The 20,253-nt window shown below is 46.8% G+C and overlaps 3 protein-coding genes across 3 annotated transcripts; 2 read left to right on the forward strand and 1 right to left on the reverse strand.

Annotated features, from left to right (window-relative positions):
- Positions 1-2,942: 2,942 nt before the first annotated feature.
- LOC120705028 (protein GET1-like) lies at positions 2,943-5,638 on the forward strand. Its single transcript, XM_039989570.1, has 7 exons — positions 2,943-3,088; positions 3,297-3,376; positions 3,485-3,555; positions 3,875-3,945; positions 4,027-4,108; positions 4,673-4,722; positions 5,088-5,638. Exons 1-7 carry the CDS (start codon positions 3,008-3,010, stop codon positions 5,172-5,174), a joined length of 522 nt encoding a protein of 173 aa, XP_039845504.1. The 5' UTR covers positions 2,943-3,007; the 3' UTR covers positions 5,175-5,638.
- Positions 5,639-15,236: 9,598 nt separating this feature from the next.
- On the forward strand, positions 15,237-17,484 carry LOC120702915 (pollen receptor-like kinase 3). The gene has a single exon (XM_039986899.1). It carries the CDS (start codon positions 15,306-15,308, stop codon positions 17,391-17,393), a length of 2,088 nt encoding a protein of 695 aa, XP_039842833.1. The 5' UTR covers positions 15,237-15,305; the 3' UTR covers positions 17,394-17,484.
- A 54-nt stretch (positions 17,485-17,538) lies between these two features.
- Positions 17,539-20,113, reverse strand: LOC120701835 (pentatricopeptide repeat-containing protein At4g33170-like). Its single transcript, XM_039985647.1, has 2 exons — positions 18,174-20,113; positions 17,539-17,823 (listed from the first exon to the last, which is right to left on the reverse strand). Exon 1 carries the CDS (start codon positions 20,111-20,113, stop codon positions 18,377-18,379), a length of 1,737 nt encoding a protein of 578 aa, XP_039841581.1. The 3' UTR covers positions 17,539-17,823; positions 18,174-18,376.
- Between the last annotated feature and the right edge of the window lie 140 nt (positions 20,114-20,253).

The raw sequence follows: 20,253 nt of genomic DNA on the forward strand, positions 1-20,253 counted from the left end.
CGGACCTCGAGCAGTCGAATCGAGGGGGCCAGAGAGGGAGGGGCCGGCCGGGACAGAGGAGTCGCCGTGCCCCGCCTCGAATCGGCGCCGGCGGAGTTTGAATCGACCGTTCTTGAAAGTTCCTACGAGGGGTGCTCGGCCAGCTAATTTATTTTTTAGGAAGTTCCTTCGAGGTTGAAGGAAGTTCCGACCCCCGTCGGAACTTTCTTGAAAGTTCCTACAAGGGATGCTCGGCCAGCTAATTTATTTTTTAGGAAGTTCTGACAAGATTGAAGAAAGTTCCGATAAGTACATAACAGCACTGTAACGGCTAGTTTTGGGGGCTCGGTATAAATACCCCTTCACCCCCTCCTTCATTTGCTGCTGACTCCACTCGTGAAGAACACCTCCAAGAACTCAAACTCCACTTCCCACTTCCATTCTTGAGCAAATCTTTGAGAGGATTTGAGCTAGGGCTTGGGTCAGAGATAGATTGAAGTGTGAGACTTGAGCCTTCGACTTTGAGAGCAGCCATCTCCGTCTCATGAGCACTTGACGCATCTCCAACCGTCGATTCGCGTTTGTTACTCTTGAAGCCTGCTTCTAGACGGTTAGGCGTCGCCCGTGGAGGGTCCTCTCGCGTGTGTGTGCCCCGGGATCTACATTCCTCTCCGAGGAACTCATAGTAAGTGACCTTAAGCTAGAGAGGTGATCTCGCCCTTGGGTGTGGAGCATAGGAATTCTTGAGCATCGACTCTTGAATCCTTCTTCAATAGAGACGTAGCACATTTGGGTGTGAACTTTGGAAAACAAATCGAGTGTCTCTTCTTATTGTTTCTAACTTGTTTTTGTTGACTTTGAGCTCATTTTGTCCCGATCTACTTTTGTGGAGTGTTTTTTTTGTGGGAGATCACTTGCAGGTTGCTCTAGAATCTATTGGCAAACTTTTGATTCAAACACTTTTCCTAGATTCATCTAAAAACTTGTAATTCGTTCAAATTCTTACCATTGTAGGAAGTTCCTTCAAAATTGTTGGAAGTTCCTATCCATCGGAACTTCCTACAAAAGTGTCGGAACTTCTTTCAGACTAATCCGCTGCGAAGAATTTTTCAGTTTTTTAACAAATTCGTCTATTCACCCCCTTTAGGCATCACCTAGATCCTTTCATGGTATAGTTGTAGGTGCCATTTTAAAGATGACAATCTGATGAGTGACATTCGTAATAATGGTAAAAATTGTAAAAACTTCCAATCCACATAAGTATATGCATGGCTCCTTGGCCACGTTAGAGTGGGCCATGTTTGGTTAGCACCATGAAATTTTTTTCACAAAAAGACGAATGTATGCATGAAGTACTAAACGAAGTTTATTTGCGAAACCTTTTCACGGATGGGTGTAACTTTGCGAGACTAATCTAATGAGTCAAGTTCCATCATGATTGGCTACAGTGATGCTACAGTAACCACCCCTAATCATCCTCTGATCCTGCAGTCAAAGGACTTATTAGCTACAACACATAATACAGTACCATAATTGTGGAGGTTGTTTTGTAATTAGATTTTATTTAATACATCTAATTAGTGGTCAAAGTGGAAAAGTTCACCCCTAACCAAACTAGGCAAAGGCCTCCTTCAAAGATTGGCGCTTAGCGGGTTCATAGAATCTTTTAATCTATAAACAGGGCCAAAAGTAAGGAGCTATATTTTATTTAAGAGATAGTCCCATATACAAAATTCAAAATTAAAAGAGAATAACATGCAGGATCATTCATGTTATGAGCTATCTGCTAAAGGCAGGGTTAATAACCCAGCCGACCGGCCGGCTGCATGCCCTGACATGCGCCCGCTTCGGCACCGACAACAGGCTGCAAGCCAACGGCTGGGTGCAGTCAGGCCCCGAGCAGAGGTCGCAGCATCTCTCTCAGCCGGCGGTAAGCAAGACGCCCATTTTTTTCTCTCTTCTTCCCTCTCTCCTCCACGTAGAATTCAGTCTACTTACAGCCTACTATAATACTTGCTCTAAGAGTTGTCTCTTAGAGTACTTAGAGCAGGTACTAGCTCATACCTTTGGAGCAGGTTTTTTCATGTGAGCCGTCGATATGTGGAAAGGATACAGAACCAACAGCCAGATATACAGAACCGGAGGGAAATTGACAAGGGACCTTGCCCGGTCGGGCTATTGAATAGCTGGATTTTCTCAGACTGTGTGGACGAGAGTTCTTTCCAGCAGTACTCCCTTAGAGCAAGTATTATAGGCGACGGGAATCCGACGTGGGAGAGAGAGAAAACATGAGAGAGAAGCAAGCGGACGTTTCGCGAGACGCCGGCTGAAGCGGGCAGATGCGCGCGCGGGGTGCTCCCATTCGCTGCGCTGTTTGCTGCCGATTGGCCGCTGCCACTGCGCCGCTCGCTGCCGTTGCTGCAGCTGCATTAAACGCATGCCGCGCTGGTTCCCTTTCCGCCTGTGCCGGCGCAACCATAAAACTTGCTCTTACATGTCTGCGCGGTAGGACTGTTAGATAGCTGGATCTTCTCGGTCTGCGTGGATAGAATTTCTCAGCAGCAGTGTTCCCTCACGTGTCCACATTTGTGCACATGTAAATCCAAGAAATACTGCAGAGGATCCATATTTGTGCACATCTTTGTATCAGAAATTAAGATTATTTAGCCAAGCTGATTACATGCAACGCTAGTACGATTGGTTCTACGCATGTATGCATCCAGATCCATCAAGCAGCTATTTAGTTGATAGATTTCAGTTTCGTTTTCCGCAACTAACGCTTTCATTCCGTTACGGCGTGAGTCCTGCGTCAGCCAGACCCGAGAAACGTTCGATCTGAACCTGGTCCGAACAGTTGTCCACAAAACCAAACAACTCGGGCATGCATCTGCCGAGCGTGATCAATGGGAGATGCATGCAACCAAACGCGCCCGTAGCCACGCAGAGGAGACAAGCACAGAACCAACCCGACCCGACCAATCCGCCGCCACCTCCCCCGCGCGGCCCGCCTATCTCGCTGCCGGCAACAATGTCCCTGGCGGCCATCTTCGTCTTCCTCCTTGTCTCCGCGGTGCAGATGCTCGAGTGCGTCCTCGATCTCGCGAGAAGGGTCGGTGCCACGAATGTTCTTTTCTTTCCCTGTCCAGGATTATTCTTATGCGAACAAAAGATTAGATTTTGGGCGAATCGAGGAGCCTGTATCGAAACTATGATGATGCCTCCTGTGATCATCGGAGCTATTGCTGCTGCTACAGTTCCGTCTGTTTTCAGTAGGTCTGTTGCGATAATGTTGCCCTGACCTGTTGATGATGTTCCAGAGGGGATCAATTTCTGATGATCAGCTCAAACTACGGATGGAGATCACGCAACTTCTCAAGGAGGCTAGTGCACTATCCACGTAGGCAATTCGGATACACTTGGTTTCCTGTGATTTAGCAATTTTGGTATAGCTCTTCTCCTCTCTTTTCCCCCCTATCTCTGATTCCTTCCAGGAATTTGTTTGCAGGCCCTCGACGTTTGCGCAGGCCGCAAAACTCAAGAGACTGGCTGCTGCTAAAGAGAAGGAGCTGGCTAAGAGTAAGAGTTCAATTCTTGGAAATGCTTTAGAAAATTTTGAATTCTTGAATTTTTTCGTGTGCCGATTCACCTTTTTTTTTTATATAGAAGACGGTAAGATCGCCCCCATCATATGTATGTGTTAGTATTTTCTTAAGAAAACGATACAGTGCCTTGCTTTGGCATCAGTGGAGCTGAAATTTCCTTCAATATTACCTTATTCCCGGTGCCCTCACTGATATTGGTGTCAAGGAAAAATCCAATCTTGGAAATAGTTGGTCCAAAAGTACAGTTGCAATTAACAACTGTTTAAATCTCTCTTCTTGTGTCCAATTTACAGTACAAGATCTGAACGTTAAAGGGAAGCAATCTTTACATGAGCAATATGACAAGGTTTTGTTGATCAGCAAGGTGACTCAAGTGATTTTTATTTTCTAGCACTCCTATTTGTATGTATAACTTCAGCAGTGTCTCATCAAATTCACCTGCTAGGTTCTAATCTATGGTGTGTTCATTCTGTGGTTTTGGAGTACTCCTGTAACTACTGTTCCTAAGCACCTTCTCCAGCCCTTCGGTACGTTATTGACACTTATCAGATATCATCTTGTTCCAAAACATTGTAGTCTGCTTGAATGCCTATATGTTTGCTCACTGCTCTGGGATAGTTCCATTACTCCATTTGCCTACTAAGGAAAAATTGACCTTTGCTTTGATGTACTGGTGACATTCGTTGGATAATTTTTGTCTCTAAAATAAGTGTTCCTTCAGCACAATAATCATCATTATTCACTATTTCCCCTTACTTATTTCATGCATTTGAGAAGATTAAAATCAACCCATAGTAGTAGGTCTGTTAGCAACTGCAAAGTCTTCACAGAGAAGTACTGAAAAAAGCTAGGGCAATTAACAATTTTCAGATCATGACTTTAAGTAACTGTTATCACGCTACACTGCTGTAGTTTTGTCATGATGACATTTTTTGGATTTTTTTCACTAAAGAATTCTTGTTCCTTTGTACTTGCAATCTGGGTCTTGGGAACAAAAGTATTTTTTCCCCATCCTTTTTGTTTCACCGGATCCTTTCTTACAATGAAGAATAATCTAGAATTGAAGGTTAATAATTGCAAGTGATTTGCAGGAAGATTGTTTTCTTGGAGAGGTGTAGATGCTGCTACAGGCCGTGTTGTGGTAAGGTTCGTCAAACTTTTAAGGGGCCCCAATGTATATAGATTGATTCGACATAGATCCCTGTTGAGCGAATGTACGTTAATCTTCTTAATTCTCTTGTTTTACCGATTTAGATTGAGGAGTCTCTCTTGGGTCACTCCAATTATAAGGTAATTAGGTAAATGGTAGGCTAGAAAAACAATGATAGTGATGCCTTATTTTTGTTTCTAAATTCTAACAAGTTTTAATCCTCTTATATGTTAGTTGGGATACAAACTCCCTAGTTTTAACCCTCTTCAGTTTCTTGGATTGGGTCAGCCTTTCTTATTTTTTGGCTGGAAAGTGAAAGCTTTATCTTCTCCTAATCCCTCATCTTGCTGATGCAGGTTGGAATTCTCCCATGGCTATTTTTGACCTCTCGTGTCAGCAAGCTGCTGAGTGAGAAACTTGCTCCCATATTTCTACATCCTTAGGGCAGCCACAATGCGAATCAAAAGTGATCTTTATAGTCCTATAAAGACTAGCTCAACATTGTGGAAGGTGGCAATAGGGACAGGTACTCAAAGCTATAAAGACCACCCATAAGGAATAAAAAATACTAAACTCTCTCGTCTCACCTGCCATCTCCTCTCACTCATCTCTTTGCTGCTGCCACCACTAGCTTGGTGGGGTTTTTTATTTGTGGGTGGGCCCTTCATCTATGGCCTTTCATCATTGTAGCAATGACATTAGTTTGTGGTCTACTGGCACGAAGGCCCATCTTAAGGACTGGTTGAGCCATATATTGCCCTCGCCCTTAGGTCCTTCTGATAGCATTTTTTATTGCTTTTATTTTGTAATTTTTATGATCACATTCATATTTCTTTATCCTTAAATCATGCTTGTTCCTTTCCTGTAAAATATTGCTATTCTTATGCCCCCAAAGTATTCTTTATGTAACTACTTTGAGTGTAGATTTTTCACCACACTAGAGTACCCTTGCGTTTAAAGTTACAAGGTTAATTTTGCTTCGTTAGGTTCAGACTTTAACCAATGATAACTTTATTAATATATAATATAATTTTATATGACACAAAGTTGATGTCACTAGGATTCAAAACCATTTTCTTTTTTTTTCTCAAATACGTAGTAGAGTTGCATATTTTGTATTATGTACATTAACGTTATATTACGTTAGTAAAACAACCAGAAGGGAAGGATGCGGTTGTAACGTACTACTCACAAAATAAACAACCTAGTTTGTCTGCATCCGCTGAGATCTACTTGTCGCCATATTGCTTAATCATGCACTGCTCGAGATCTTTTTCTCTTCGTTTATTGAAATCGACACTGAACTAATTTCACCATACTTAGCAACAGTATACAATGATAAATCAACAATTTTGTGGAAGAAGACGGAGAAAAAAAACAAAAAATATACGTCCAGAAGGTGTGCAAAAAGGAAGTTGTGCTCACATCATTCTTCCTAACGGCTGTCCCATCTCCTACCGACGCCCACCGACGCACGGTTGTTCCCTACCAAGATAACAAATAGCAAATCGTGGTTTGATAATAGATAGCAGGCACAATTGTGGACACTAAGTTTCAATAACATAATTTAAAAATCGCTCATAAATTTGAGTTAAATATGTAATGAAATGGAACATCACTTTCTAACACATTAAAAACCTACTGAAATACAAAATTCTAACAGTTCAATACACTTATAATTTAAGAATATAATATATAGTCATCTAATTGCACTCAAAGAATCAATATCTGAAGCATGATAGGGTTCAAAATTTGTAAATCGATCTGTAAAAGCATCGCATGAGCAGCATCCCCGTAATAGCGTCATGAAAACTGCAATAATTGCCGTAACTTTCCAACCGCTACCCTATGGGTACCACCTCATGACGGTAGCGGTAATTGGTTGCTACCGCTGCTTTATTTTTTTCTTATCTTGCCCCTACCTTCATCTAGCCATGATCGCTCTATTTGTGTGCTTGCACACCACCCACCATCACCTGTGGCTTTGGTATAGCCTCGGCTCCTTGCCACGCCGCCAACCCACTACGTATCCGGCCCCTACCTAGTGACCCCTCTAGATCCGGATCCGTCAATGCAGAGCACATCTCAGGTTGTGTTTAGTTCCGCGAAAAGTTTCCAAAATTTTTCACTGACGCACATCACATCGAATCTTACGATACATGCATGAAGTATTAAATATAGTTAAAAATATAACTAATTGCACAGTTTGGTTGTAAATGACGAGACGAATCTTTTGAGACTAATTACTCCATGGTTGGACAATAATTGCCAAATAAAACCGAAACGTGCTACAACAACTTTTTTGCGAATTTTTCGCGAACTAAACACACCCTCAAACGCAAAGCCTCCTAATGTAGCTGGCATTCTCTACTAGGGGCTGCGTTGCTTGCTATTTTTGTTGTCTCCAATTACAGAAGGCATCTGAAATCTAGAAGTTGTGCAAAATAAACATCACACACTATTAGTTCAACTTATATATAGAGAGAGAAGTTAAGACATCCTTATTTAGTACCGCATTTTTTTAAAGGTAGCGTATCTAGTGCAAACTACAGCTTTCATAAAAATCCGTGCAAACCACGGTAAAAAAAGTCGTCTAAATTCACAAAAAAAAATCACACATGTAGATGATATGATGATACACAATCTTGTAAAATATCTTGTCCAAACTCGACTTCGTTTTTGAGATATAAAAATAACAAATTTCTAACAAATCATTTGGACAACTTTCTGGCTTGAAATTTGTTATTTTTATATCTCACAAATGAAGTCAAGTTTGGACAAGATATTTTACAAGATTGTATAGCATCATATCATCTACATGTGTAATTTTTTGGGTGAATTTAGAGGACTTTTTTGCCGTGGTTTGCACGGGTTTTCACAAAGTTATGGTTTGCACCAGATATGTTCCATTTTTTAAATTTGTTTAACAATAGATTAAACTTTTAGCGGCTAAGTTTGATGGACTGGGAAGAGCTCAAGGACTCTCTTGTTCTCAAACATTGAGTCTCTAGCACGCACCCTTCATATAAAATCTTAGAGGTTTTTGTTTGTCTTAAAACAAATTTCTCTAAATTTAACAAAAATTATAGAATAAACATACTAACATATACTGCATTAAATCTATTTTATTGAAGTCTTGTAATTTTTATCTTAATATGTATTTGTTTGATATAATAGATGATAGTGACTTAGTATAAAACTAAAATGATTGTCTATTGAATGCTCAAGTCTTGAAGGGCCTAAATCAGTTTTTACGGGCACCAAAGAAAAGGTGGACAAATGTGATGAAATCCTCCACCCCCTCATCTCCTTCCTAATCCCACATGACAGACGATGCCTTATCAAATCGCTAGCTTAACGTGCGTAGGTAAGTCCCCGCTGTCTTAGTGGCCACCCTGCACTTTCGCTGACGCTAACCGATTGAAGCTCGATGCGACGATGCATTGTAATGATCTTTCCCACTGGCCTGCATTTTTTTGAAGCAGTCTCTTTAGGTCCACCCGGCACCGGTAGATCCTTGACCTAAGGTAGTATTTGGTTCCGTACAAAATTGGTACTATCTATTTACACCGACGGGCGGATCCAGCATGGGGATAGAGGGGCTCAAGCCCCCCCCCCCCCCAAACACACCCTAGGAACTCCATGTAAAGAAGAGGCAAAGAGGAGGGAGAAGAAGAGAAAAGAAGAGGGGTGGGGGGAGGAGAAGGGAGCAACGGTACAACTCCAACTTCCAAGGACCATTACAACCTCTTCTTTCATAACTACCTAGATGATCCTTTTGCCCCCGCCATCTGGCTAAACTATCTCCACAAAAGTGCAAGTTCTTCGTCTAGTTATTACATGGGAAACGGTTGAGCACAAAGGCTCGTCCGTTGTATTGTAAGTTGCAGAGCAATGGCCATTGCCCTTTCTGCACTTCTGAAGAAGATTGCTTCCATCTGTTTGTCTCTTGTCCTTGCAGCAGCAGCTTTTGGTCTTTCATCGGCCTTGATCTCGTGTCATTACCTCCAGCTCTCGATGTGGATCAGCTTTGGATAGAGAACCCCTTCCAAGAAAGCAATTTCAGAGTCAGAAGTACGGTCCTAGTTTGTGTCGTGTGGAACATTTGGAAGTGCATGTTAAACTATTGGATCGACTAGGGCGTAGATCGAGTGGAAAAGAGTGTTCTCTGTTGGTGAAATCACCTTGCTCGTAGCCCCTCCATGGCGTGTCCCGCACTGAAAATCTGCTCAGGGGCGGCGACGGCCGGTGCAGTGGAGATGCGACGCTCCGGCGATGGCATGGTGGCACTTCCCGCCGCTGCAGCCTCCCTCTCTGATCGGGTTAGGGTTTTGAGGTGGGGAATTGCGGTAATAGGCGAACCTCATGTCTCGAGCCGTCAGTCCCCACCTCCTCTTTATAGGCTGCGCGACGGGGGCCCACCAGCCTCGTCTTGGGCTGGGCCCCCGATCAGGGCGCAAGGTCAAGGGGCCAGTTGGCCGTTGGGCCAACTGGTGGAGATCAATTCCAACATTCTCCCCCTTGATCTCCTCTTATACTTTCACCTTCATATCTTTTACTTCTTTTTATATTTCATCACAGATTAATGCATAGAGCAGTTTCATCGTCACAGTCGGTTGCCGATAGATTCAACAGCTACAATACATGTCTCTGTTCTGAAATAGATACTTTAACTTTGGGGCCCTTTATTGTCCGGAAAATATAGGCTACACCATAAACCCATGTCGACTGTGTGTTCTTTGTACACACTGGGCGGCAAGCCTTTAATAAGTGGATCCACAAACACATGTCTGTCATTCTTTTACTCAATGCATTTCAACATAATTCCGGACTTTCTCCTTTACAACGTATAACTTTGTGTCAATGTGTTTGGCACCACACTTGACTCGTTGTCATAGGAGCAAACTACTTAAATGGTTATCGCTATTGTCAACCATTATCAAAACTCCGGGTACATGTTCCTTTAACCATTTTGCCTGTCCCTCGGCCTCGTATCATGCTATACCATGTCTTTGCATCACATTGATGTTAATTGATTAATTTTGGAGATTTTCCACACAAAAACTCCAAGTGTGAAAGTTAGCGACAATTGTGGATTTCGCTATATATTTCACAAGCTCTACTTTTGTACTCACAACCCTTTGAGAGCACTAGTTATTTCTTTCTTAGCATGAGGCCGATATTCTCAATTTCATTCCAGTGATCTATATCTGGATTGAGCTTTTGCCAAAATAACCCGGATACATGAACTATGTCAGGGTAAATTCTTTACTTGCGCGCTCATAAAACTTCCAACAGCTAAAGCTTATGGAACCATTTCCGTCTCTCATTGGTTCCTGGAACACTAACATTTCCAAAACTATTACCCTTGACGATAGGAACAGGCGTAGGTTTACTCATATGCATACTTCATCTCTTTAGAATCTTTTCTAAGTATGCATTTGTTGTAACCACAATACCCCTTTCTTTTTATCTCAATGAGTTTCAATTCTTAGAACGAAAACCAACCACCGAGATCAAAACTTGAGGACAAGAATTCTTTATCTGAAATAGCATATTAACACCACTACTATTGGGTAGGGTGTTATCTTTAAGTTGTGGAAATAAAATTTCCCATTCTTTAACTTTCTTTAAAATTTTCCTTAAAACTATTGTCCTCCTCAATCTCTTTAAACCCAAATTTTCTTACTATTTCTATGAACTTTAGACACCACCATCTCAAGGCTTTAAATGGGTTTCTTATTGTGGTATCTCATATATTCTTTCTTTCCATGACAAAACGTCAAGTAGTGTCATGTAAACATTTCTTCTCTTTGTGTGAAACTTTTGTCACAAGCCTTACGTTATATCTTTCACCATTCCCTCTAGAGTCACATTTCTCTTTGTAGGTCCATTACAACCAACTGTGATGACTCTTTTAGGAATCATTTTCCTTTTCCATGGACTTAGCCCATAGAATTCTCGTGACTTCTTCAAATGAGGTGGAATCAACCTCCATTTCTTTTCTTGGCACATTGTTTTATGTATAGGGCTGTTGTTGCTCTTTGCCAAAAAGCAATGGACTCTATAGGCTCTTGCATAACAAGACCCTTCTTTACTTTATTCATTTTCTTTAAAAAACTAACAACATGTGTTGTATACAACATCAACAAGTATGAGAAACTTATTGCTCCTGAATCATCGAAGTGGACACACATTCCTACTTCTCTTCAAGGCTTAGGTCTCTACATACCATGCTCCCCCAGACTATTCCATCTTCTGTAAAGATGGCATATCAGTAAATCTCTTGTTTGGGTTCCATCTGTTAAAGACTTTATATATGCTCTGAAGCACCGTCTTACTATCTTTGAGGGTTATCCAGTATGAATACTAAAATTTAGCTATTTCTTTATATAGGGGTATCAGTATAGTGACCGTTGCACTCCCCCTGACGTATCCAGTATGAATACTAAAATTTAGCTATTTCTTTATATAGGGGTATCAGTATAGTGACTGTTGCACTCCCCTTGACGGTCACATTCATTCTTTAATAGATCATCTCTTGCTTTCAATGCACATTACAGGGGAGTATCTGTATTAACTGACTCATATTTCTCCTCCTCGAAATGTGGCTTGAACTTTTCTGCCACAATTTCGAAAACTATTTACAACTTTTGTGAATGAGTAAATTTCAATTACTTACTTCATTCACATGATTACGTCATGTAGAACAAAGTAATTCTTAGTTCGTATGGGAGTACTTTTAACTCATTTCACTTTAAGAACTCAACATAGTCCTTTATTTCATATGACAGTTCTTTTTCCTCGTTTCACTTTAAGACCTTTTGCAAATCACGCTCGCATATCACTCTTACCTTGAGGTTCGTATGTAACTTTTCATTCTTTTAAAACTCATTGAGTGCTTAATCACTGTGACACAATGGAAGTGCCCAATCAATTCTAGAATAGCAAAGCTACTCCTAACTTTTCTTCCAGTATGAGATAAACCAGCACATGAGTCATCACAACTTTCTCCTGCCATACAGGATTGGCACTATGCCAACTTTACCCCGTCATGCGGGTATTATTTCATACTTTTTCCAGACATAAATGTCAGAATTGGCTCATATCAAATTCAGAAATAAATCTGAATATTCCATAACACACATGCTTAATCCGACGTTGGTCAAATTAAATATGTATGACTTATCACAACTTTGAACGAACTCAAAATGAATTCTACTTGATGGAGAGTACATAAGAGACATTTCTCAAAACAATCTCTTATTGCTCTATCTTCTTTTCTTTGGATCAATATCCATAAGTATTTTTCTTTTCAAGATATTCTTTAAAGAGAATATACTTCCTCTTGTGATGACCTTCTTTCTTTATGAGTCGCAAGTACTCAGTTCATTTTCTTTTGTCCCTTCAAGAAGGACTACATACAAATCTTTGTCTGAAAAGAAAACAACTAAAACTTTAAGTTCTATACTATATCACCGTGGGGCAGAAATAGAATAATCTTTTACATTAATTTCATATCACCGTTGGGCAGAAACAAAATTAACGTATGGAAATCTCAATAACTTTAAAACCATATATTTGCTCCTCAAAAATAAATTCTCCCGTTGGTTCGAATTTAATTAGAGGATAAACAACTTTATTGCAGCGCAAACTAGGAAAATACATTTTTCTAGTTCAGGAGCAGTGCTTTATCTATTCTCTGAAAATGGTACTTTGATGCAATATTTACCAGAGACTTTAAACTTTAAGCTATGACTCATAAAAAAAAATTATAATATTGTTATCATCAACGTTGGTCAGAAAATAACAAAATATATAATTAACTTTTAATTTCTCTCTTTTGAGAATTATCTTTCTGAGTTCAGCAAAGCTCAACTTTGAGACTTCAAATGGCAGAATTATGCCAAAACTCAACTTTGACTTTAAACAGCGGAAGCTTTTCTATCTTAAACTTTAAATGTGTCTTTTACCCACAGGGAAAAACTCATTTAAGCTTTTAAAACTATTCTTCCAATTAAATCTTCTCGTTGGTTCCGACTTAATTGAAAAATTAAACCTTTTCTTTGCAGCGGAAAACTTTACTTTCTTTAAGCCAGCAGAAAACTTTTCCTTTCTTTATGGCAGTGGAAACCTTTTCTTTCTTTCAGAAACAGTGCTTTGTACTCATTTTCTCTCTAAACAATTTATCTTGTTGGTTCAAAGTTGAATAGAGATAAAACTGTACAAACTTACTCAAAGCAAGTTCTTTAACCATGCTCTTAAAATTAATTCTCCCTTTTGTTTGAATTAAAATTAAGAGTAACACCTTTAAACTTTGCAGCGGACACATGTAACATTCTATACTCAGATGCACTATTGCACACTTTAATTCTATAAGCAATATATATGTTGGTGCAATATTGAATAGAGAACAAATTCTAATCAAATTCATCAACATGACCTCTAAATAAAAACCTTTCTGTGATTTCAACTTTGTATGCAGCCCAGAGGGAGAAATAGCCCGCGGCCTGTACTGTGCGCGCAACGGACCACATGTTGCGGCTCGGCCCAGCGCCGCCAGTCAGTTGCGCAGCCCGCTAGCAGTCCGGCCGCCTGCGGCCCGCCAACACGCGGCCTGCAGTGCCGCGCGGCCCGTTCACCCCCTCCTGGGCCGAATTCGGCCCGCCATCCGCCCGGGCGCTCCTAACCGTCGGATTTCATCCAACGGCCGCCCGTCGATTTTGCCAAGGCAAAACCCGGCGCCGGCTGTTGCTCCCCTAACCCTAAACCATTTTTCTTTCCTCCCCGTTTTTCTCGGCTGGCGGCGGCGGCGCGCCATCAAGCCTCCTCGGTCCGGCCGTCGGCGCCATGGCCGCGCGATCCCCGCGCTCGGTCCGGTCTCTTTTCTCTTCCCCTTACCTTTCTTTCGCAACGACGGCGAGGAGCCGCGGCACTATTTGCGGCTGGAGGCGAGGGGAGTGGCTGCGCCGCCGAGAGGCCCTTCGCCGGCGCGCGCGCTTGCCCGAGGGGAAACGCGCCGCCGTCGACCGGCCTTGGGGCGGTGGTCTGAGCCCCAGCACGCGCACACATGAGGAGCGGCGGTTCGGCTCCTTTCCGCTCGATGGAGGTATGAGCGCTGGCGAAAACAGCGCCTCTGGGTCGTTCCCGCATGGCCATGGCCGGCGGTGGTGCCGGCGGCGAGAACCAGGTAGGTCGACGCCGCCGCCTCTTTCTACTAGGGTTAGGGTTGTCTCGACTTCGATAGGTATCGAATCGAATCCATTCTTTCCTTTTTTTTTGTTCTTCCGATTCGAGATCGGGTCCATCTCGTTCTCGATCTACTCACTAGAGTAGGCTCTTGATACCATTGTTAAACTATTGGATCGACTAGGGCGTAGATCGAGTGGAAAAGAGTGTTCTCTGTTGGTGAAATCACCTTGCTCGTAGCCCCTCCATGGCGTGTCCCGCACTGAAAATCCGCTCAGGGGCGGCGACGGCCGGTGCAGTGGAGATGCGACGCTCCGGCGATGGCATGGTGGCACTTCCCGCCGCTGCAGCCTCCCTCTCTGATCGGGTTAGGGTTTTGAGGTGGGGAATTGCGGTAACAGGCGAACCTCATGTCTCGAGCCGTCAGTCCCCACCTCCTCTTTATAGGCTGCGCGACGGGGGCCCACCAGCCTCGTCTTGGGCTGGGCCCCCGATCAGGGCGCAAGGTCAAGGGGCCAGTTGGCCGTTGGGCCAACTGGTGGAGATCAATTCCAACAGTGCATAAATGCAAAGGTCTTCAGATAAGAAGGTGAAACAAATTTGATGATCTCCAGAAGATGTAGTGAAGATCTTTCCCACTGGTTAAATAGGTGTTCTTCTTCAGCAGGTAAGATGAACCTGGTAGCTTGGGGTAGTTTTTTTTTTCCTGTGTAGTTTGTAAATCTTCCCTCCCTCGTGTTTCTCTTGAGGCTCTTGTGCTCTTTGTAATTTACTGTGTAAAATCTGTCTTAATTTGCAATAAAGTTCAGGCAACCCCATGGTTGCCGTAGTTTTCCTCAAAAATCGTAGTCCAATACAAAAGTTGATTACCCTCGAAAACGAGGTGTATCACATCTCGGTATGGGCCTTTGCAGCGGTGCGCGATTTTCTCGAGTCAAAACAAATTAAAGTTTGTATTCTGTTACATTGTAACCGATGACAGGGTCTTCTGATACGTTTGCATTAACATAGCGATTTGCCAAGCAAATAGCACGTAAAAGTTTTGGCTCACCAGAGATAGTGAAGAAAGAAAAGAGATGAGAAGAAGAAAAAAAAAATCGAGCGTGAGGAAGAGGAACTCGAGTGTAATATAGCAATTCCAAAGCTAAAACCCTTTTTTTCATAGGATTACTAAGTTTTACCACATTTTTGACCTGATCAAATCCGGTCCTCACACGCGCGCATGCGCCATCCCGCCATCCTCGCCTGCCTATTCCGGGCAAGCTCGCCCGCTGCCGAAGAAACCGTGCCCCGAGAAGGCCAAATCACCCGCGCAACCGTCCTCCCCAACCTTAGGCTCGCGCCCGACACGGCGGCCTCCCCGTCCGGGCGCCCTCACGCGCGCGATGGCCCCGTCTCCTCACCGCCTCCTCTCCCTCGTCGTCGTCACCATTGCCGCGGCGCTCCCGGCGGCCGTCGTCGCGGAGAACAACAGCATGCCCGTCGCCGACGCGCTGGTGAAGCTCAAGAAGTCCTTCACCAACTCTTCGTCGCTCTCCTCGTGGCTCATCACCGACAAGGACGGCGACAACCACCCCTGCGCGCCCGGCTCCCACGAGTGGCACGGCGTGGTGTGCTCCGGCGGCGGCAAGCTCACGGGCCTCCGCCTCAACGGCCTCGAGCTCGGCGGCACCATCGACGTCGACGCGCTCGCCAGCTTCCCGCGCCTCAGGTCCGTCTCCTTCGCCGGCAACAACTTCTCCGGCCCGCTCCCCGCCTTCCACCAGCTCAAGGCGCTCAAGTCCATGTACCTCTCCGACAACCACTTCTCCGGCCCGCTCCCCGACGGCTTCTTCGCCAACCTCAGCCACCTCAAGAAGCTCTGGCTCGACGGCAACCAGCTCAGCGGCTCCATCCCGGCGTCCGTCGCGCAGGCCACGTCCCTCCTCGAGCTCCGCCTCGACCGCAACGACTTCACGGGGGAGCTCCCGCCGGCGCCGCCGCCGGCGCTCAAGTCGTTCAACGTGTCGGAGAACGACCTCGAGGGCGTCGTGCCGGAGCCGCTCCGGAGGTTCGACGCCGGCATGTTCGCCGGCAACGAGTACCTCTGCTTCGTGCCGACCAGCGCCAAGCCGTGCAAGCGCGAGCAGGCCGTGGCGGCCGGCTCGTCGCACAGGCGGGTCGTCATGGTGCTCGCCACGCTGCTCGTCGTGGCCTTCGTCGCCCTGTGCGCGTGCAGCGGCGGCGGCCAGCCCAGCAGCGGCCGCGACATGGAGGGCGTCGAGGAGAAGCCGCCGGCGTACATGGTCAAGCAGGCGTCGAGCACCCAGCAGCCGCAGAAGCGGAGCGCGTCGTGGCTAGGGAGGAGGGCCGGCTCGTCGCTGGGATTCGGCCACCGGCGGTCGGCGTCCGCCGCCAAGGTGGAAGATCTGAGCAGCCGGTCCGCCGGGGATCTGGTCATGGTGAACACCAGCAAGGGCACCTTCGGGCTCGCCGACCTGATGAAGGCGGCGGCGGAGGTGATCGGGAGCGGTGGCCTCGGGTCGGCGTACAAGGCGGTGATGGCCAACGGCGTGGCCGTCGTGGTCAAGCGCTCCCGCGACATGAACCGCGCGACCAAGGACGCGTTCCAGGCCGAGATGACGCGGCTCGGCGCGGTGCGCCACGCCAACCTGCTGCCGCCGCTGGCCTACCACTACCGCAGCGACGAGAAGCTCCTCGTCTACGAGTACATCCCCAAGGGCAGCCTGCTCTACGTCCTCCACGGCGACCGGGGCATGGACTACGCGGCGCTCGACTGGCCGACGCGGCTCAGGGTGGCCGCCGGCGTCGCGCGCGGCATGGCGTACCTCCACGCGGAGCTCGCTGGCCACGAGGCGCCCCACGGCAACCTCAAGTCGGCCAACGTCCTCCTCGCCCCGGACTTCGAGCCGCTCCTCGTCGGCTTCGGCTACTCGGGCCTCATCAACCACGCGCAGTCCCCGCACGCGGCGTTCGCGCGGCGCGCCCCCGAGTGCGTCGCCGGCCACCCGGTGAGCGCCAAGGCCGACGTCTACTGCTTCGGCATCGTCCTCCTCGAGCTCCTCACCGGCAAGTTCCCGGCGCAGTACCTCCAGAACGCCAAGGGCGGCACGGACCTCGTCGTGTGGGCGACGTCGGCCATGGCCGAGGGCTTCGAGAGCGACCTGTTCGACCCAGCCATCATGGCCGCGTGGAAGTTCGCCCTGCCGGACATGAAGCGGCTCATGAAGGTGGCGGTGGACTGCGTTGAGGCGGACCCGGAGAAGCGGCCGGACATGAAAGCGGTCGCGGCAAGGGTGGAGGAGGTGGTGGCGACGGCGCTTGCCACGGTGAGGGAGAGCAGCGGCGATGACGCGGCCAGCAGAAGCTCGCGCGCCGCGTACGTGCGCGAGGGGTCGATACAGCGGATCACGAAAGTCGGCGAGCGGTCGTCGCGGCGAGGCAGCAGCGACTACGCGTATGGCATCTCGTGAGACGGCAGGGAGGGGCAGCTAGTTGGCCAGAATCAGATTTTGTAAGTTCAACCATTTCTCCCTCTTATTCAACTTGTATTTAAATCCTACTAGCTAGTATGTATATAGCAAATGTAGCAGAAGTTAATATTGTACAGAAGAATTTCAAATTTCCTATACTTAAGGTAGAGATTTCCATAAGAGTTAAATGTACATACATTCAGTAAATCCTCACAAAAATAATACATTCACTAAAATGCACAATTTTTAATCAAAATATTCACATTGTTGATCTGAATCAACAACTAAAGACAAAATTTACATACTTGTGTCTCTGAATCAACAATTGGCAATAAAAACCTGGAGTTGAACCAGATTTCGTAAACATATTAGTTGATCTCTGACGATGCATGTCTTCTCTTGTTCGTGTAGGCTGCGGAGGAAGGTGGTTCTGCAGCGAAAATAGAACACACACACACGTCCATCAACACGGAGGGCGCAAAGGGAGGTAGGACAGGAAAGGCTTTGTGCATAAAGGAGAAATAGGGGGGGTATTCCTGACAACAGAGGAGGAATCCTTAGGATTAAGCAGTTCTAATTGTTACTCTGATCTTAATTTCATCGCACCAGTGGCACATTTCATCACATATATGTGTGCGCAGTTGTAAATCAAACCCCATTTGTAGGATGGGTTGCATGAAAGTTTCATGATATGTTTACCTAATGGGGGTTTGATCTTGATTGATGTCATTTGCATGAAGAGTTTGCCCTTGCATATGTAGAAGGGAATAGCAATGTTACCTCGATCATTGTAACTTGTGTTTCTTCATATCTGCGGACTGCTCATGTCCTTGCACCTGCAAATCCTCACGAGCTGAATGACTGACGGCTCCAGTTCTGTAAATTCAGCAAGTGTATATGGATTTCATCCCCACTGTTTCCTCGTCTTCGCACAAATTGTCTGAGTAATCACACAGAACCACATGAGGTTCTTAATTTACTTCTCAAACTGGAAACCAGCTGAGAGCAGCATCTTTCTTGACATTGCTGTAGTCAAGCCTCCCTCTCAACATCTCCTTTTCATGCCATTGGGATTGTTCAGCATACATGTTCGACAGTGAAAAATAAGGTCCATCCTTCCAAGGCTCCAGTTCCATGACCTTCCCTGCTGACCTCTTCCCGAGCTCAACTTCTCCATGTATTCCACAGGCACCCAGAAGTGACTCCCACGCAAATGTATCAAGTTGCAAACCCATCTTCCTAATCAGTGTTTCTGCTTCATTTAGCCTACCGGCATGGCCTAGCAGATACACCAAACATGCACAATGCTCTCTTTCTGGCTTAATGCCATGATCCTCAGCCATGGAGCGAAAAATGCTAAGTCCTTCATCCACAATACCTCCTCGGCTACAGGCAGAAAGGACAGCAAGAAATGTAATGCTGTCTGGCCTAAATCCACCACCAACCATTGCTCTAAAGCATTCAACAGCTTTTCTGGCCTCACTATGCCGCCCATACCCGACCACCATAGCTGTCCATGACACCACATCGTGTGCTCGCATTGTGTCAAAGACAAATTGAGCATCTGCAGAGCTGCCACACTTGAAGTACATGTCAAGAAGGGCGTTCCCAAGGATCGTATCAAAACAATAGCCAGCCTTCACAGCGCGACAATGCACCATCTTGCCATGCCCCAGACTCGCAAGGGTGCTGAATGCTGAGAGCACGCTAGTGAAGCAGAAGTCATTCTCCTTCTCCCCAACCCTCACCATGTGTTTGTAAAAGCCGGCTGCTTCCATGGCAAGGCCATTCTGCGCCAACCCAGCAATCATGGCCGTCCAAGAAATTATGTTTGGCTCAGAGATCCCGTCGAAGACATTGACAGCTGAATGCACCCCGCCACCGCATTTCAGGTACATCGTGATGAGAGCATTGCACGTTGCCGTATCTGACTCCGAGCCAATCTTCCACGCCCATGCGTGTAGCTGCAGGCCAAGCCTCAGATCCAGGCCGCGGGTGCACGCCTTCAGGATGCTCGCCAGCGTGAACCCATCAGCGACGCCTCCACCCCTACACATCCTGGACAGCACCTCCACAGCACGCCACGCACTCCCGCTCCGCGCGCACGCGTCGATCATGACGTTCCAGCACACGACGTCCGGCTCGTCGATCTCCTCGAACACGCCGAGCATGGCGTCAGCGTCCCCGCACCGCTGGTACGCCTGCACCAGGGCGCTCCCCACGAACGCGTTCGAGCAGAGTCCGAGCCGCACCGCGTGGGCGTGCACCTGCCGGGAAAACCCGCGGCACGCCGACGCCGGGTCACCGCCGCTCACGGTAAGGAGGGCGGAGAGGGTGGTCCCGGTGGGCCTGACCCCGTCCTCGTGGAGCATCCGCGAGTAGGCGCGCGCGCGCTCCGCCGCGTGCCCGGGGACGGCCCGCGAGAGGCACGCGATCAGGGTGTTGTGCGAGACGGCGTCCCGCTCGGGCATCGCGTCGAACACCATGCGGGCGAGGGCGGGCGGCCCGGCCCCGCCGCGGCCGGAGCAGAGGAGGCCGAGCAGCCTGTTCCATAGGTAGGTGGACGAGGCGGCCGCGGGGGCTTCGAGCCGCAGGACGCGCGCGGCGGCCGCCGAGAGGGAGTGGTCGCGGCCGCGGCCGCTGGGGGAGGCGCGCGTCGGCGGCGGCGGGTGGGTTCGGGAGACGGTGAGGGCGCCTCGAGCAACCGTCTGGCTGCCCATTCAAGTTGAACGGTCGTGTGATTAGCTACTAGCCCACTACTCCGCCGATTTGGCCCTCAACGTGGTGGGCTGGTGGCGGCCCAGCTCGTGTCAGCTGCGAACTCGAGTGTGTTTCATTTCAATTTTTGGTCTGGACCGGA

Source organism: Panicum virgatum, chromosome 4K (genome assembly GCF_016808335.1).
Source record: "Panicum virgatum strain AP13 chromosome 4K, P.virgatum_v5, whole genome shotgun sequence".
NCBI classification, from domain to species: domain Eukaryota; kingdom Viridiplantae; phylum Streptophyta; class Magnoliopsida; order Poales; family Poaceae; genus Panicum; species Panicum virgatum.

What these genes read in the sequence shown, in the direction of transcription:
- LOC120701835 (XM_039985647.1), bottom strand. Translation starts at nt 20,113, where the DNA reads ATGGGCAGCCAGACGGTTGCTCGAGGCGCCCTCACCGTCTCCCGAACC.
- LOC120705028 (XM_039989570.1), top strand. Translation starts at nt 3,008, where the DNA reads ATGTCCCTGGCGGCCATCTTCGTCTTCCTCCTTGTCTCCGCGGTGCAG. An exon ending in TCCTCGATCTCGCGAGAAGG is followed by an intron (nt 3,089 to 3,296) that starts GTCGGTGCCACG and finishes ATGATGTTCCAG; the next exon opens with AGGGGATCAATTTCTGATGA. An exon ending in CTGCTACAGGCCGTGTTGTG is followed by an intron (nt 4,723 to 5,087) that starts GTAAGGTTCGTC and finishes TTGCTGATGCAG; the next exon opens with GTTGGAATTCTCCCATGGCT.
- LOC120702915 (XM_039986899.1), top strand. Translation starts at nt 15,306, where the DNA reads ATGGCCCCGTCTCCTCACCGCCTCCTCTCCCTCGTCGTCGTCACCATT.